This window comes from Amaranthus tricolor, chromosome 11 (assembly GCF_026212465.1).
Source record: "Amaranthus tricolor cultivar Red isolate AtriRed21 chromosome 11, ASM2621246v1, whole genome shotgun sequence".
Classification (NCBI taxonomy): Eukaryota; Viridiplantae; Streptophyta; class Magnoliopsida; order Caryophyllales; family Amaranthaceae; genus Amaranthus; species Amaranthus tricolor.
This window is the reverse complement of record NC_080057.1, coordinates 27,220,808-27,238,727: the sequence shown is the minus strand read 5'-3', so window position 1 is coordinate 27,238,727 and position 17,920 is coordinate 27,220,808. Positions and strand designations below refer to the sequence as shown.

The following is a 17,920-nucleotide window of genomic DNA, read 5'->3' as shown; positions in this document are numbered from 1 at the left end:
ACACACATAAGGTAGTTTTTTGCAAAAGACCTATAGATTAGGTAGTTTCTTTAAAACTTTTACTTAAAAAAAAAATAATGTATAAACTAGCTGATCATTTTATGTATCAGCTAACATTAAGAAATGACGGCCGAAAACATACCCAAAGTCCAAAAACGAAATAATCTGAAGCACTGAAGTACCTAAAAAGAAAATTACCCATAAAGCAATGAGAATCTGCATAATAAAGTAGATTGGAAGCAAAACGAAACAATTTACATGACAGTAAGCGGGAAATTGTTCAGTCAAGATTAACTTGCTATAAAAAGTTGCATGTAATGAAGGCACTAGGGGCAGTGTACAAACAGATACTAGTCATCTCACTCGGCAAGGTGCAGGACCACTGGGAGAACAGTTTGGGTTGGCGGAGCGACAAGGGTACTCTGGCATTCCCCTCATAGGAAATTGAGCAGCACGTTTACTTCTGAAGGTCACTGGTACAGATGATATTTCCCTGACAGCATCACCACTACTCTGCAAAGGTTCCAGAGTCTCAACCACATCACTCATCAAGGGTCTTGCCTTAGGGTTTTGGCTCAGACAATAGTATGCCAAACTGCAAGCTTTTTGTGCTGCTCGTATCGAATATTGATTCTCCAATCTAGGGTCAATTATTTGTAGAAGTTTTCTCTTGTCATTGAGTTTTGGTCGGGCCCAATCCACCAAGTTCTGCTCCTTACTTGGTCTGGTCTTGTCGACCGATCTTCTTCCTGTCAACAGCTCCAGAAGTACAACTCCAAAGCTGTAAACGTCACTTCTAGCTGTGAGATGACCTGTTCATCATGTACATTAAAAAGTGCAGAAGAAAGTCAATCCAAACAATAGAGGTAAACAAATTGAAAACGCTGGCTCTTTTCAAGCTTTTAATATCAGTACCCACAGAGGGGCTCAACATAACATGCGAATGCCAACAATGTCAATGAAATTGAGAAAAACAAACGGATGACTGAAATCTGCTAGTCATCAAGTGAAGACAATGGCTAAACAAAATAAGCCCATCACTAGGCAGAGCTAGACACACTTTCTTTTTGTCCAGTCGATCCAAAAGCAATATGACATTTGAGGTTCTCAGAATAAATATACAAACACCATTCAACTTAGGACAAAGTTTAACTGGAGCTGATTTAATCATTTTACATCTGCCCTTGGAATGAAGCAAACACGTTTTAGCACACCTGCATAATGATGAACTAAAGTTGATTTTAGCAGATGCAATTGGAAGCAGAAACTCGTTAGCGCATCAGCATCCTATAATCTAACTTTCCAACAAACTCATGGTGATCTTCCATTCCACTTTATTGCATCTGACTCATGTGTTCACAGTTAATGGCCTTTCAGGAGCTTTTACAAATAGCCAAGGGAAACTCAACAAAGAATTGAAATCACAAAACACAGCCCGATTTCAACCAATTTCGTGTATACGTGCACTAGTGAATAAGATGCAACAATTTACACTTCATTCTTTTGAATCCTGAAGAAGCAAAAGATAAGAGTTTCGAACAGGTTCATATGAGCATTCCAATCAACACCGGAACATTCCAAACAAAGGTGGTATTATGATTGATGAGTGGTATCACTATCAGTGAACTAGAACTATAATTTGTCATTGTATAAAAAAAGTGGTGAGAAAAAAATACTACGACCAATTACTTTTAGGTTGGGTTTATTACTAAACACAAATGACATGACCAACTACTACTAAAGCAAACTAACAAACCATGTTAATATCCATACAAGCATGACAACACTGGTCAAATTGTTGTGGACTAAGACTAGACATCAAGAGGTTGATGTATCAAGTGACATTTTAGACTTTGTAAGTATGGTGTGAACTGCAGCAATTAGCATTGTGGAAAGACAATGATTAGACATTGCGAAAAGCAAGTGCCATAAGCATAGAACCTTTAGAAACAATTAGTCATTATAATTTATAATTTTGTTTGTAAGTTTTTTTGAAGAACAATCTTGTTTGCTAGGAGGAAATATAAGTCCCAAGCCTCAAGCAAAAGGCAGATTGTCTGCTTGAGCTCTGTGCCATACATACCAGTCATCACATATTCAGGAGCAGCATATCCGTATGTTCCCATAACACGCGTTGATACATGAGTCTCATCACCTTGTGGTCCAGCTTTAGCAAGGCCAAAATCAGAAAGTTTTGCCGTATAATCCTAAGAGAATGCATAAAGAAAATATAAAATAAATAGCAATCATTTATCACCACATTAAATTATCCTAAAACATTGGCAAAGATCAAAACAAAGTCAACTTTGACAAATCACTCTAGGTAGCATCATATTAATTATGAGTATACAACATAATAAGCACTTTTGTTGTCTTCTCTTACCAAACTTGTGTGCTTATGCTTCTTAGTTCTCTACCACTATCACTTATTATGTGATGTCATTTAGATACTTTGAAGCAAGACAACCTTGCAATTTGGGTTGGTCATTTTCAAAGTAAATTGCACAAATTTTTATTTTTACTCAATATTTATGTCAAATCATGGTTCAAAACTTTCAAACATAAGTTTTGTATATTTGCAGAACACTATTTAATGTTCGAATGGTAGTCATTTCTTAAATTGAATCAAACAAAATTTATAAACAATTTTCTTGCCTATTTGTATTGCGTCGATTGATAGATGGAAAGCTCAAGTAATGGGAAATAAGAATCAGAGAAATTTAGGTATGAAGCATGAATTAGGAAACTCACCATGAGACCATGGCTTAAGAATGTCCTCAAATGTTGCCAGTTTAATTGCATGCATTAGAGACAAGATTGGTGTATATATTTAAATGCATACATGACAAGTCCTTCGTCCATGAGCAAAAAGGTTTAGTAAGACACAAGTTCCAAACATACCAAGGAATGTCAAAGTGAAGCATCTCGAGAAGAACTTGCACAAATTAAGAATGAACAAGGTGAACCCACATTTAGTTGTCTTTTCTTATTTTCTATGCTTGCCTCACTGCCACACATACTCTTATTTTGTTCTTTTGTAAAGAGTTTGTTTTGTTTACTGTCATCTTGTTCCTCTCTATCATGTTTCCCTTAGGTCTCTTTATTTGCACGTTCTCATCCCATTTGCTTATGCCAAAAGGCCACACTTAATTACATGTATCTAAAGCAAAGCGACGATAATCAAGAGCCTAAACACCAACAAAAAACTCCCAATATAGACAATATCGTGGAGGACTTCGAGGAACTGCCTCCCCATTTGGATTTTAGCAACCCCAACTTTTGTATCGTACTTCAATTACAATGACCAAGCTTGGTTTAAAGTCTCCTTCATGATAACTCAATTAAGTCAATGTGTGGTATCATGGTCTTATCATTCTCAAGGGATTAAACACAAAGCCATATTATCTCCCCTAGATTCAAAGTTTTTCTAACGCGGTGTGTGCCATTTGTGAAGTCCTTGTGTAATTTTTGAACATTGATGAATCGCCTTTGTTATGTCTAGTTTCGACAATCTTCCACAAATGCATTTGGGCTTCGTTGCGCAAGCAAGTTTGTTTCCCCATGGGTGATCTTTCGAGCATACTTATAAGCTTCTTTTGCTGGTAGTGCTTTTTTCTTACTCTCAATAGCAAGTTTTAAGTTGTAGTTTCTGTCATATCTCAAATATTACCTCCTAAAAATTGATTTCACATTTAGGCATGTTTGGTTTTACTATGTGTTTGGATGAAACGAGACAGGTGTAGCGCTGAGGGGGAAAAACGAAAGATGAAAACAAAACAAGATCAAAGGAAGGATAGAGTGCACGCAAAAAGAAACCAAGAAAAGGAACGACATGTAAAGCACACGTAAAAAGAAATGCAAGAGGGAGAGAGGCTTAACCAATACACCTTTTAAGCACACATAGAAGGAAATGGCATCGTGGTGCTATAAGACAAAATTTTTAAGCATAAATGTACAATCTAACAGAACACATATAAGACATTTTAAAGGGTGTTTTCTAATACTAACCCCGAAAAGAGAGAAAGTAGAAGACTCAAAATAAGGGACGGAGATGTCATCCATATATATAAAAAAAGATATGAGATGGAGGTGTACATCCCACAATACAAAGAAACACCCATAACTAAATGAAAAATGAAACAAATATCAAGCCCTCGCGAGAAAGAATCATTAAGTGCTCAAACTGAATCAATAGACCCTCACAAAAGCCCTAAACATTTCAATTTTCATGATAAGTTCATTCCTTAGGCTTATATATACTAATACTTATTTAAAGAACTTTATGGGTCAAAATGTGAGCTCTGAGAAAAGATAATGAGGAAAGGGGTGATTATATATAAGATGGATGAAGCCTAAGAGAGAGTATTCATAATCAAAAATGAGAAAAGGTCTTAAAGTTGCAAATATTAAAGATAAGATGAGATAATATCATTTACAATAATTTGATAATGCACAAAGAAGACAAAAATGCACCATTTGGAACTTTGAGGAGCTCACAAGTGGAGAGTAAAGGTGGTTGATGGGCAAGTCAGGTCGAAATCTGGGTCGGCAAAAAAATTTGCATGTGCAAGGTGGGTCGCACGTTAAATTATTTTGAAAGCCGGTCACTGGCTATCCTTCCATTTTAGTAGTGATTTTATGATAAATCATTCCAAAACATAAAGTATTACGTTTATAGAAACTGAATACTTGATTGCTATCGTTTGCTCTTGGGATTCGAAAATCTTCATTGACGTTCACGAATAGCAACCAAGAAGAATGAAAATCAAATACCGAGCTAATACAATCTGGGCACTCAGCTCACTAAAAATTCTCACAAATCATATTTATAGAGCAAAAATTTAAGAGAAACAATGATTTGTGTGCATTTTTGAACGTATAATTTCAAAATTATTTGCCAAAAGAAAGAACTTCAACATTCCATATACCCAATTCCATTAAATGGTTCCTATATAAGGTGAGGTTTGGTACGTTACCTTACCCTTGTTATACTCTTACTATAATTTTACATAATATATACACACATCGACAAATACATGTAGGCAAGTTTATCAGTGATTGTTTGTCATTGTCTACAAAAAGAATTGAAAAAAAACTTTGAATATGTTCATAGTCATCAAACTTGCAAACCCGTGGAGAGGTCTCCACAAAGGTTTGAAATACTTCATCTTGTTGTATATAAAACTACGCTATAGTTTATATAAAATACCGGCCATGTTGAGAAAACATACAGAATCAAGAAGTATATTAGAGGTCTTGAAGTCGCGGTAAATGACAGGCCTTTCAGCATTGTGAAGAAATGCGAGTCCTTTTGCTGCTCCAAGGGCAATCATCATCCTCGTCGACCATGATAATGGAACAATTGCCTCTGTATGCCCCATGAAAAGCCATAGAAACTTAAGACAACATATTAAAATAGAGATTGCGTATACAACAATGTAGAATACAAGGAAATAATAATAATAATAATAATAATAATAATAATAATAATAATAATAATAATAATAACAACAAACAACAACAACAACAACAACAATATTATTATTATTATTATTATTATTATTATTATTATTATTATTATTATTATTATTATTATTATTATTATACTTAACATAACTTACAAAGTTGAGCAATAATGATTTCCTAATTACAAGAATACATCAAGACATTCAAAGTCCATTTTACAATAATTGAGTGTGTCATTTTCACACAGAATTATACCATTTTACAAGTCCGTTTGTAATCATTCGAAGTCAGAGCATCAAATTGCCCCAAAGGCTAAATGCTACTTAAGTATAGGTATCGACGTGTCGTCGTGGCAAGGAGTTCCAACATATGTAGTCTCACCCTTGTTAGACAAAGAGTTATTAGAAAATGAAGAATGTTGAACAATAAAAATAAAAACACAAGAAAAAATTGTCAAAATTTCACTCATATCAAAGAGTGCATAGTAGCGTAAGTTAAGAAACCTTCACTATATGAGGAAACAAAAGGCCTTTGTGGTACTGCACTTAACATGGCTTTGCGGCATTGCAATTTTATTGTAAGTACAATAAAAACTTAGCAAGAACAGTTTAGCTTGAGAGGATGAAGGGAAGGACAATTTAGGAACAATGGGACTTTACAGTTTTATAATTTCAACTAAATACAATCATTAGCAAATAGATATAACATGGACCAAGGGGAATGTTATCCAGGTAGTTAATAAAACAATTTCTGACTCTTGGGTTGTGACTAGCCCCAAAGCTACCACTCTTAAGTGATGTTTCAACAGCTTCTCCAATACAACCTTTAAAGTATTTTAGTCTTGCTACAATAGTTCCACTAAGAATCACAATCTCTCTTTTTTTCAACGCATTTTATATTATACTGTTAGAGAATCATCCATACTTTAGAAGCAACACATAATATTATACACAATAAAACTAACAACATTGCGACTTAAAATTGTACAACACTTTCAATTTGACCTACATCTACGTAACAATTACCTTCACAAACACACAAAGGCGGGTTACAATGATAAAACTTTGTAAAAGAACTATCAACGGATCAACCTCCTCTAGCAAATACAAGACTATGCTTATACCCCCATCCGTGACCTCACTATGCCCCCATTCATAGATCCAAATTTTATAAATGACAAAGATTGGAAAAAACTTCATGATTCCTTATAAAAACTCTATGTGGGCTTGCTTGACTCACACAATCCTCACAAAAAGATATCCCCATTTATAACCACGCAAATAGTTGTAGTCCTAATCTAGGTAACTTCCACAACATAATAAAGCATCCACCATATTAGGAGTTCATGGAAATAAGTCGAAAACAAATTAAGGGACCGAAGCACTACACACAATATACTTGATGCTTTCTATGCAAACTATTATTAATATGGTGAGTTCAAAATGGAGGTATCTATTGCAATAATTAATAAATTTTAATGAGCAATGTAATGATTACTATCATAATTATCACAACTACTCATTAATAAATCCAGAACTTGCATATGCTTAGAGACTAGAATGAGAGTAACAGTGTAAATACAGATGAGTAGAGAAATAAGAGGAAAAACTATGTGTAACAAACATTTTCTCTAGAGAACTTTGCATACGTAATAGTAGTGGTGTCTCACAGCACTAGCTGCGAAGGTGGTTACAATGTTTATCAGATACTCTCAATCGCATAACTTTTGGTTGAAGTATTGAAGAGCCATCTTCAAACTTTTGGTAGCTTTTATCTTGCACAACACATACTCTATATCATTATGTTATAGGCTCCTCAAGTATAATATACTTCTAGAAAATAACTAGTAGGAGTAGTACTTAAAAGGATTATGCTTGGTATGAAAAGAGATTAAAAGAGAAAGAGGATGGAAGAACATACTTCGAAACAAGTGATTTTCAAGGCTTCCTCGAAACATGAACTCATAAACAAGCAATCGATGGTCATCTTCACAGCAATAACCAATCAACTTGACAAGATTAGGATGTCTGAGCTGGCCAAGAAAATTGACCTCAGTCTGCACTTGCGAAAATTGAACAAGTTAGGTTAGGTTACTATATACATATATATATATGTATATATACATATATATATATATATATATATATATATATATATATATATATATATATATATATATATATAAAAGAAGATATAGTAGTTAGTTTGGAATTGGTGCATACAAGCCATTCCCGGTGACCCTGAAGACCTTCTTTGTTGAGGACCTTAACAGCAACGGGGAGAGATTTAAGGCCGACCCTGACATTTTCATCAATGTAACCCTTGTAGACGGTGCCAAAGCCGCCTTCTCCAAGTATGTAGTCAGAACGGAAGCTCTTGGTGATGGTTTCCAACTCATAGAGAGTAAAGGCAATTACATCTGTATAAAGACCCACATTGTTTCTAGAATCTTCTTCTGTAAACATGACACGGGGGGTGGCTGAAGGATGATCCCCCAGATCTGAGACTGACCTGTTGCTACTATGCTGATGCTGAATCTGATGATGAACTGCAAATGAAAATTATATTCCAAATCTTGAGCAATAGATCTAGCGGCGCCGGCGGAGAAGATGGAAAGAATTTGAGAAAAAAATTACAAACCTTGAGCATTAGCCACCACCGCAGATTCTTCCCTAGTTCCACAGTTACCCATCTCGAACTTTGTTCTTCAACTGTTTTCTACTCCACTAGATTCTTCTCTACTTACCAATTGGAATGCTCCCTTTCACTCTTCCTTCTATCCATCTCGCACATTCACAATTTACAACTTCAAACAGCAGAGTACACCGTACAGTAGATTCACTTGGATATTGGATTACTTTTTTTACCTCTTTAACAAGGGATTGTCCACCGTTAGTCCGTCACTAGCTTTTGCTTCCATTATTCACTTTTATTTTTTTAAAATATTTTTTTAAAAAAAAATCGTTTACAAAAACTATTGTTTTCGATCTGCCAGTGTTTATTTTTAGTAAAATATGGGTTTATTTTTAATAATATACTAGAAAAATAAATCATAAATGAATTAATTTTCAACGAATTAAAATAAAAGTTGATTTATTATTGGCATCTTTCCTTTTGGTGTTATTTTTTTAAAAACGGTTATCTTTTAAAGACTAAATAAAATTATTATGTAGCAAGTAATTTTATTTTCTTCTTAAGTAAGATTCTTCTCTAATGTCACATTTCCAAGTGCAACCAATTATTTTTTTTTGGAATTAAAAAATAAATAAAATTTAAAAGAAACGTAAGATTCTTTAGAATTTTTAATTAAATTATTTATAAAAGAAAAAAAAAATTCCAATTCCTCAAAAATTTAAAGAAGACAACGGATATGGAATGTTACAAGTACCAACGTACAAGAAGCGGTACACGACTACATTCCATCTACAATCACAATCACAATTAGGGAGTTGTTAAATTTCAACACCAAGTGAAAGACTGCATCGCCAGTAATACTAGTAGCAAAGCAACTATATAGCATATAGATCGTGTATAATGATTAACGACCATCTTACCATCAGCAAAGACACGACAACTCTATTTTGTAGCACCCCTGATCTGATTCCAAACCTCTACTCGTGTCCCAAAATATGAGCACTAAGAAACAATGATTTTTGTTCTCAGTGACTAAAATCACCACCCCCACCACCACCACTTCTTTTCCTGCTGATTATGAGGGCACAAACTAGAAGTCTGGATGGGTAGGGAACGCCAATTATCTAGGTCAAGGCCTCTTCTTCCTCCTTCACGGTTCGCATTGCCTAGACAGAGCACTAACACAATTCCAACAAGGCTAACTATAGGGCCTGCTGCAAGAAATAGCCATCCACCCATCCTCCTGTTATTTGTATGTGAAAGATTTGTAGCAGGACCTATATCTCCCGATGTAGATGAAAAATCTTCTACTACGTCCACACTCATATCAGTGTTGACTGACGAAATATCACCCCTATCCTCCTCCTGAGGCTGGATTTCTGAAATGATCATTCCGCGGTTAAGGTTAGTATCACGCTTTCCTAAATCATAATCTTTGTCATCAGTAGGAAGTTCATAACGACAAAGGGGGCATGAATTCCTTGCTCTCAACCATGGCAATATACATGACGGATGATATAGATGAAAGCAGGGAAGTTGATTAACTTCTGTGCCAACCATCAACAAATCTTTGCAAATTGCACATACTAAGCCATCAGATTTGTGCTGCTCTTCAGAAATGACAATGAGACGCAGATTCTGAATGAAAGACAAGGCAGCTGGGGGTGCTCCTCGTCTAGAGTTGCTATTCTCGGCAATATTCTCCATCAACTCTTCAAATTCTCGAGCATCAAGATAGTCCTCGGGATTAGCACTGTAAGGTGCTTCACCGAACATTTGAATGTTGGGAATCTGGAGGTCCCTAATTTCATTGATTCTCCGACGAATCATTCCCTCAAACTCGGAAAACTCTGTAATACTGTGTTCACCAAAATTATCACTGCCAAAAATTGAGTTTATACGAGCTCCAAATTCCTGAGGACTAACTGTATTCTCCTCAACATTGGCTTCTCCTGACTCACCACCTTCCAGTCCATGCTCATCAAAATTCCAGTTTATGGCACCAGCATGCATTGGATCAATATCAGAGTCACTGCCAAAGTCACTTCTCTCAATGAACTGGACTAACATGTCTGTATCCAAATAGGAATTTCCATCAACTGAAGCAGCAGAATCATTTTCATAACTACTAAAAGATATGGCATCGCTATCACCATGATGAATCCTGTATGCACCAACACTGACATTTGATTCACTCTCACCGTAAAATGAATCAGAATTAAATCCATCACTTTCCGTATCAGAAAATATTCTCCGCCATCTTCTAGAACCACTAGGAGTGGTACGAGAGCTTGTCGGCTGCATTACCATCACATTAGAATCAGTATCTCCACGAACTTCTTCATGCTCAGACTCAATATGCCTTGCTTGGTTAATTATTTGTGAGAACTGTTGGGAAAAATTTTCAATCGAATCAGAACTACCATTTATTGACCTTCTTCTAGCTAGCCTTCTTCGAACAGAGTTATGCGCTGGGGTGCCAAAATCCTCAAGCAATAGAAATTTACAGTCATCACATATGCTGACAGACTGGAGACCACGGTTGACCTCATCCTCCAATGAAAGTGCTCCTCCGCAGAGACCACATGCCACAAGCAAGTCAACATGATCATTTGCTAAGTCACCAAGCAAATTATAAGGTGATGATACTTGTGACATAGTTTGCGAGTCAAGATCCATCTGTAAGCATATACGATGAGCAAAAAGTCAATAAAACAGAAGACGTATATTAGCAAATACTCGTGAATGAGATTAAGAAAGTTCAAAGGTTTATTGTCCATTAAATGAAACAAAGACCAAATATAAAAAAGAAATTAGAATATATTATGAGAACAAATTTCAAATAATAACCATAAGAGCTCAGAGATAAAAGTCAATCAAAGAGAGAATGTACATATCATAAAGATGTGCATGTAATACTTTGAATACCACCAACACATCAAATACTCCTTGCATTTCTACGTATATGTTTAAACTTTTGGAGCCCAGATTAAGAAATCCTAAAACTAAGATGGATTTTCAAGCTGAGAAAGGAGTATAACCCAAAGCCGAGCAAGGGTGACTGCTAAGTTAGTCATGTGCCTTCATATCACTTTCCATAATTAAAGCACACATTAAATGTTTATAAAAGGGGAGACAGAATGGTAAATTTGGGAGGATAAAAGCATTAGAAATTCAAGAAAATAAAAACTTTGAAACAAACGTAGCACAACAATGCTAATTTAAACATATACCACCAACACATCAAATACTCCTTGCATTTCTACGTATATGTTTAAACTTTTGGAGCCCAGATTAAGAAATCCTAAAAATAAGAGATGGATTTTTCCAGCTGAGGAAGGAGTATAACCCAAAGCCGAGCAAGGGTGACTGCTAAGTAGTAGTCATGTGCCTTCATATCACTTTCCATAATTAAAGCACACATTAAATGTTTATAAAAGGGGAGACAGAATGGAAAATTTGGGAGGATAAAAGCATTAGAAATTCAAGAAAATAAAAACTTTGAAACAAACGTAGCACAACAATGCTAATTTCTGCAGCAGAGCTCTTTATTAGGCTCTGAAAAATTTGAATTAGTATGATTCCCAAAGTGTTTTTCCTTATTTTGATGGGCCAAAATTTATGGTTCCAATTATTACAATGGACTATAGCAAAATAGCTCATTAAGTCAGGTACACCTCTTATTTATGTGAAGTTTCACATGATGTTTGCTACCAAGGGTCAATCAGAAACAACCTCTTTTTTAGTGTTATCAGTCTTATAACTAACAAGAGTAAGGTTGCGTACATCTGCCTCCCGAACCCCACTCTAGGTGGGAGCCGCTAAATGGCATTGGAGTAATGAAATGTATGATTCCAACGAGAAAGACGGATTGTATTCTATAATAGAAAGTATGAATCCGACAAATTCAAGTGGTTTGGCATAATGAGCAGTCAACATCAATGTTGAAAACACACCACATAGCATACAGTCTCAAATTTAATTTATAATAGACTCTAACAAAGCGTAGAATTACCTATTTGGGGAGTTTCTAAATTGATCAAGTAATACATGTTTAGATAATTAGTGACAGCATTAAGGGATATACATCTGAACTTGCTACATTGAACAGTGAACTGGTTATTCAATGCTCATAGAGTAAAGATAATCAATGATGAAATAATTTGACTTTGGATTGTAGTAGCATATCTCAAAAAAAAGGATCTAATAGAAACAACATCCATGAACTTGCAAGGTATGTCCCTTAGCTAGTAAGATTCTCACTTAAGGCAAAGGATAACGATAATAATCATCATTTTTTCCATAACAGAAAAAAAGTACGCATTATACATAATCTGTCCACGCCCCTTTTACTATCTTCGTTATATGTTATTCTAATTGTTCGTGCCAAATACCTACAGCAAATTTTCAACAAGAACTTAATCACAATGATTTCCTTCCTTCAAAAAGAAGAATCTGTCTCACAATGATATTATGAATCTGATAAAAATCAGGCTTTTGGTCGGAAAGCATAGAATTTGGGATGGGAATAAAGCTGATTCAAGTATATATCACTAAAAGCTCAAAAATTCAAAAATATGTTTCCTCCATATGAAGGTGAAGATGAATTTGCAACTTTTCTCACCATTTCTTCACTGGGCATCCTCTAGTTCCTAGAATGAATATCAGCATATAAAGCTTACATAAAACATGTTAGCCAACCAAAGAGGTTAGATAACGTATACATGAAAATCTAGCTAAGTCGTGATTCGTGACGCAACTGATATGCTGATCTTGTTATCGATGTTTGCATTTATTAACTTATTTTAACATGTCAAGGGAACATCAAACTTTAATTTAAAAATAAATAACTTTGAATTCTAAGGAAGACGTAAGTAACAAATTCTCTAAAAATTTTGACAAACAGTTCCCATCAATGAAACATTTTTAACCACCAAGTCTAGCAAGAATAAAAAGTAAAAAACATAAACCTATGTCACTCTACTTTGAGCATGTCAAGTTGAACACAAGTACTGACAAAAGGATCCAACACAATAACACAAAAATTATGTTTCTAAGGTTATGTTAAAGTGTCTCACTCCAAGATGCATCATGTGTCGTGATCATGTTTAATAGTGCCGCAATAACAATCAAAAGTCCTTCAGCTCAATTGCTTGACTTCTTAAAAAATATCTTGTTTGCTTGACTCTAAATAAACCTAACAGAGGCCTTTTGAATATTGACAGATCTTCACAAATTAAATTGAAATGCTAAAAATTTGGATACTAAAGTGAGAAGTTGTCTTTTTGAATCCAACTATATCCAACGCCAAGGAGCCTACCAAAATATTTGAACTTTGCAACTATGATCACATTGAGCTTTTTCTATTAATAGTAAAGATAATTAGAGTAGCCATTAGATCTAACAAACCAAAGCCCTTTTGAGTTTTAAAATCACTATCAACAACAATGTTAGAGCCTTAATCCCAAAAGTTTTGAGTTTTGACATCACTATAAAGAAGGAAAATCCAGTAAGTCAACATCGGCAGGGAAAAAAAGAGTTGAAAAGGAAGCAGCGTTGCATTACTTCAAATGCAAAATAAGAAAATCAACAATAAAAACAGTTTAACAATTGAGCTGTAAACAAACCACATTGGCAAAGCACCAGAGATGAACAAGAGTTAGTGGGCTTGAGATGTAATATGCAAAGGAAATAATAAGATGGAGATACGCATTTTAGAGAAGATGTGATGTTTTGTGCAAAAAACTTGTTGAGTTTGAGAAGCTGCAGAGAACTCCTGGACAACGGATGTTGAAAATGACATTTCCAAAGTCCACTTGGATGGACACACAATACATGTGGGCAATACTAATAAATAAAAAATGTTTGCTCATAGCATCCATAACAAGCAAGAACTGGACATCAGATAACACGATACAACCATAATCTTCATATTGCTTTCTAGGTTAATAAATCTAAGATATCACCGTTAACTCCAAGTGGTTGTTTTGATTTTCTACGTACTGCAATTAGATTTTCTGGTCTTTAAGATATATTCCATTATGGGTACTTGATATATGGCATAATATTAAAATGGTATCTATGTCCCCTCTGATGTTCAATTTTTCCATGTTGTTAATGGTATCATTTATATAGATACATACATGTTGTCCCACTGTTCAATGAATGTCTAACAAACTAATACATAAGAAAAACACTTAAACCACGAAAATATCTTTTATCATTGATTTCTCATGTTACATGGACTCAGGTAACGGATATATCAAGTGTGCAGAGGTCAGAATATGTATAACTAAAAAAATCAATAATTTTAGGATATTAGAGCACCATACTAATTTTCGAAACCAAGTATAGAGATTGAACAAAATTCATTTAATTTTAAAACTTTATACTTGTATAAGAGAAACTATTTCAAAATCTGGTCTAGGAATAAAAAGCAACATCGGTGAAACTCATATTTACAATTTTTCCTTAAAAATTGTTTTGTAATTTCTAGTACTCAAACCTTCAAAATAGGTGAAAAAGATAAAACTTGTTTTCAAAGAAAAGCATCAAGAACTAAAACTCAAAAGACAAGATATGAGGTAGCAATTCATGTCAAACCTTAAGAACAAGGAACTCATAAGCAAACCAAAATCAAAAACTTATAAGGTCGCTAGAAATGTTCATTGCGGAAAAAATCAACAAGAGAACCCACAACAAAAAAAAAGATCAATTGGCAATAACTTTAACAAAACACTTATTCAGTTAGTTGCAGGTTATTAAAGTGCAAATAAATTTAGATGTCAAGAGAGTAAGTCACCGTAATTGAATAAACGAAGCAAGTGTTGTGTGCGCTACACCTTATTTAACCAGTGTCATAACTCATAACTCATAACTCATTAGAGAAGAATTACCATAGTTTTTTCTCATCACAATTTTTGGTTTGCTTCAACTATATATATCACCTAACCTGGCAGAGTTTTCGAATGTTAGGCTATTAACTTACTCGACTAAATGAGTTTGGTTAATTAAACCTAACAACCAAGTCAAACACTAATTAGAGTTTTTCTTCTTCATCCAAGAAAGATTAAAGGTTAATGATGGTCTAAGGAGTATATGCTTTAGAGGAGGGGAATTAACCATCTGAAACATGGAAGCACACTGCACCCATGGAAAACATTAGGGGGTGAGGAAACAAGCAGTTCAAATTTTGTTTGTACTTCAAGATATATCAAACAAGAATGCCCTATGTCTTTAATTTACTAAATCGGAAGCACAAGACCACAACCAAATTCCATCCAAACTTAAGGTCATATTGTGACATTAACTCACAAACAATCAGTAGTCGCAGATATTGTTTTGAATCTACTTATTTCACAATAAGAAGAGGAGCAACAAAACCCAAAACATTTAGATACAGTAATTTGAGATTAAATTAATAGTAAATAAGCAAAAGAAGAAGCATAAATGTAGAAACAACTTACAGTTTTGAAACAAGGTTAGGCTTCTTCAGCAGCCACCTTTTAAAATTCACTACATCACTTTATTATCACTTACTAAAATTGGTGCAAAGAGATTCCCCTGTATTAACAGTATAAAAGTGACTTCTTCCCTTCAACCAAACTGCTAAATACCAAATAGAAGAAAAAAAAAGAAAAGAAAAAAAAAAGGAAATCACTACAATATATGCATAGTATTTAACTTGTCAATCAATCAAGAATGCCATAGAAAAAAAAAAAGAAGCCACAAAACCAATTTATGTATGACATGTCACAAGAAAAATTATTGATCGTAGGGAGGTAGCCATTTTTGTATTACTTCATTTTAAAAAAAATTATCATAGCCAAATCCAAAAAACATTTATCATTGTCTTTTGGTTGTATACTTGTATTGATTGACTATATTCTTATTAAAAAAAATATTTGAGAACTTGGAAAGTTTGGATTCGAGGTTATGAATTTCTTGTAATTGCCAAACACCTCAATTGAAATTGAAATTCAAAAGATTGCACATTCCATAATCCACGTACATGTATTCAAATGAATTACACAACATTGAAAACCTAATCAAATTAGCCAGAAACTAAGAGAGTGAAGCTAGTTACTTAGATTGAAGATGGGTGGCGGCAGCAAGGTCGACACCTACGGTTGCAGTGGAGGCAGTGGCAATGACGGTGATAACAGTGATAGTGGTTTCTCTTCCTTTTACTCTACTTGAGTGCCCAAAAATAAAATAGAAACCAAATTAGGTCCTTGGATACATGATCCACTAACAAATATATTGAATAGAATAACTTGGGAAAGAATTAATGAGTTTTAAGTTTAATTTGAAACAAATATCGGGTGGTTTAAGGTTTGGTTTTGGATGAAGAAAAATATTCTGTCAATTCAGATCTAAACATACAATGCTAGTATACCTGGGAAGAAAGGCAGGATATTGTCAAAGGGAACTCCGTAAAATTGATGCCGGTGTACCGGTGAGCGCTGCGCCGCTGCTTGCGCCTGGTTACAGAGGAAGAGAAAGAGAAAGAGGAGGAGAAGGGAGATAGACATACAGGCTGAGAACGTGACTGCGTTAAGTATCCAAGAGTCCAGACTTGTTAGTTCTCCCTTTGAAGAGGGTAAAAAAAATAAATAAAAATTAATTCTCACTTTATCATCTACAAAGAGCTGCTCACAGACCTTTAAAAAAACTGAATTTCCAAATTCCAACTCGTTATACGAAAACAAAGCCGTTGTGAGTAAGTTCGAGTGTTACATCAAAAATAAAATATAATAATTATAATATTTTAATGAGAATTTATAAATTATGAAAAGAAAATTTTGACAGTATTTTTTAACAAATATAAAATGTGAGAAATGAAAAGCATAATAAAATAGACAAATTAATATAAGGTAATATTGCCTTTAAAATCTAACACCATGACGGAATAATTTATAACTAGATTCTCTAATTATCATCTCAACTTTCAAGTATGAATCATTGAATCATAGTTTCAGTATAAAGCCATATAAGATCATAAACAATGCAGTAGAAATGTAAATAATACAAAGGAAGACAAGATCATGTAAAACCATAAACAACGGTGAGTTGCTGATAGTCGAAAACTATTATCATTAGCAACAAATTACTCTAAATCTTTATGGCTTAATTACATTCATTATGTGTGAAGTCATAACCAGGTTGGGATTTAAGTGACATAAGAATGGCACAACAAGTACAAAAAAATGTAATCTTACCTTCTTTCAAATAATCTTTATGAAGATTCGATGCTCCATAATTCTTCTAGCAGCTTAGCAAAAGAGTCTATTTGACTCAAAGGTCTTATAGGTGAGCTTAGAATTTCGGAGGAGGTTGTTACGGTGTACTGTGGTTTGAGTGCTATTTGCTTAGCAAAGGATCAAGTACATCATGATAGAAAGAAGCAAATTGATGCCATGTATCGTTATCTCCATACTGACATGAGGGTTAAAGTGAAGAAAATTGTGACTGGTGACAACCTGACTAATTTCTTTACTAAGCATGTTCCATTCAACAAATTTAAATATTGTTTGGGCTTGTTGAATATTGATACTTATATTGTGTAGGCCTTCGAGGCAATGTTGGGGAAATTCCTTAATGAGGTGTGTTCATCTGTAGGTGGAGCTTACCTATGGGCTTGTGATGCAGGTGGATCATTGTGAGTGGTTGGTTGCTTGTTTGCAAAATGGGTAATGAACTTTTGTTTGAGACTTGTTGGAATGTTTAGTTTATGCCTGAGCTCAGCATCGATAAAGGTTGGAGATGTTAGTTTAATAACAGTATTTGATGAATTCGTTATTGAACACGAGTTCACATC

At 34.4% G+C, this 17,920-nt stretch overlaps 2 protein-coding genes across 7 annotated transcripts; both read right to left on the bottom strand.

Moving 5' to 3' along the window:
* Window positions 1-201: 201 nt before the first annotated feature.
* Window positions 202-8,644, bottom strand: LOC130826899 (probable serine/threonine-protein kinase PBL8). The gene is made up of 6 exons (XM_057692531.1): window positions 8,107-8,644; window positions 7,689-8,014; window positions 7,387-7,522; window positions 5,232-5,368; window positions 2,084-2,207; window positions 202-812 (listed from the first exon to the last, which is right to left on the bottom strand). Exons 1-6 carry the CDS (start codon window positions 8,156-8,158, stop codon window positions 355-357), a joined length of 1,233 nt encoding a protein of 410 aa, XP_057548514.1. The 5' UTR covers window positions 8,159-8,644; the 3' UTR covers window positions 202-354.
* A 136-nt stretch (window positions 8,645-8,780) lies between these two features.
* On the bottom strand, window positions 8,781-16,706 carry LOC130826895 (uncharacterized). Of its 6 annotated transcripts, none has more exons than XM_057692528.1 (4): window positions 16,499-16,706; window positions 16,187-16,294; window positions 15,567-15,705; window positions 8,781-10,779 (listed from the first exon to the last, which is right to left on the bottom strand). In XM_057692528.1, the coding sequence occupies exon 4, from the start codon at window positions 10,777-10,779 to the stop codon at window positions 9,139-9,141; it is 1,641 nt and encodes a 546-aa protein (XP_057548511.1). In that variant the 5' UTR covers window positions 15,567-15,705; window positions 16,187-16,294; window positions 16,499-16,706; the 3' UTR covers window positions 8,781-9,138. The 6 variants fall into 6 exon arrangements, with proteins under 6 accessions (XP_057548511.1, XP_057548508.1, XP_057548509.1 ...); XM_057692525.1 differs by having other exon boundaries at window positions 15,567-15,663; XM_057692526.1 differs by having other exon boundaries at window positions 15,567-15,708; window positions 16,187-16,291.
* Window positions 16,707-17,920: the final 1,214 nt, after the last annotated feature.

What these genes read in the sequence shown, in the direction of transcription:
- LOC130826899 (XM_057692531.1), bottom strand. Translation starts at nt 8,158, where the DNA reads ATGGGTAACTGTGGAACTAGGGAAGAATCTGCGGTGGTGGCTAATGCT. An exon ending in AGGGTCACCGGGAATGGCTT is followed by an intron (nt 7,523 to 7,688) that starts GTATGCACCAAT and finishes TCGCAAGTGCAG; the next exon opens with ACTGAGGTCAATTTTCTTGG. An exon ending in TGAAAATCACTTGTTTCGAA is followed by an intron (nt 5,369 to 7,386) that starts GTATGTTCTTCC and finishes TGGGGCATACAG; the next exon opens with AGGCAATTGTTCCATTATCA.
- LOC130826895 (XM_057692528.1), bottom strand. Translation starts at nt 10,779, where the DNA reads ATGGATCTTGACTCGCAAACTATGTCACAAGTATCATCACCTTATAAT.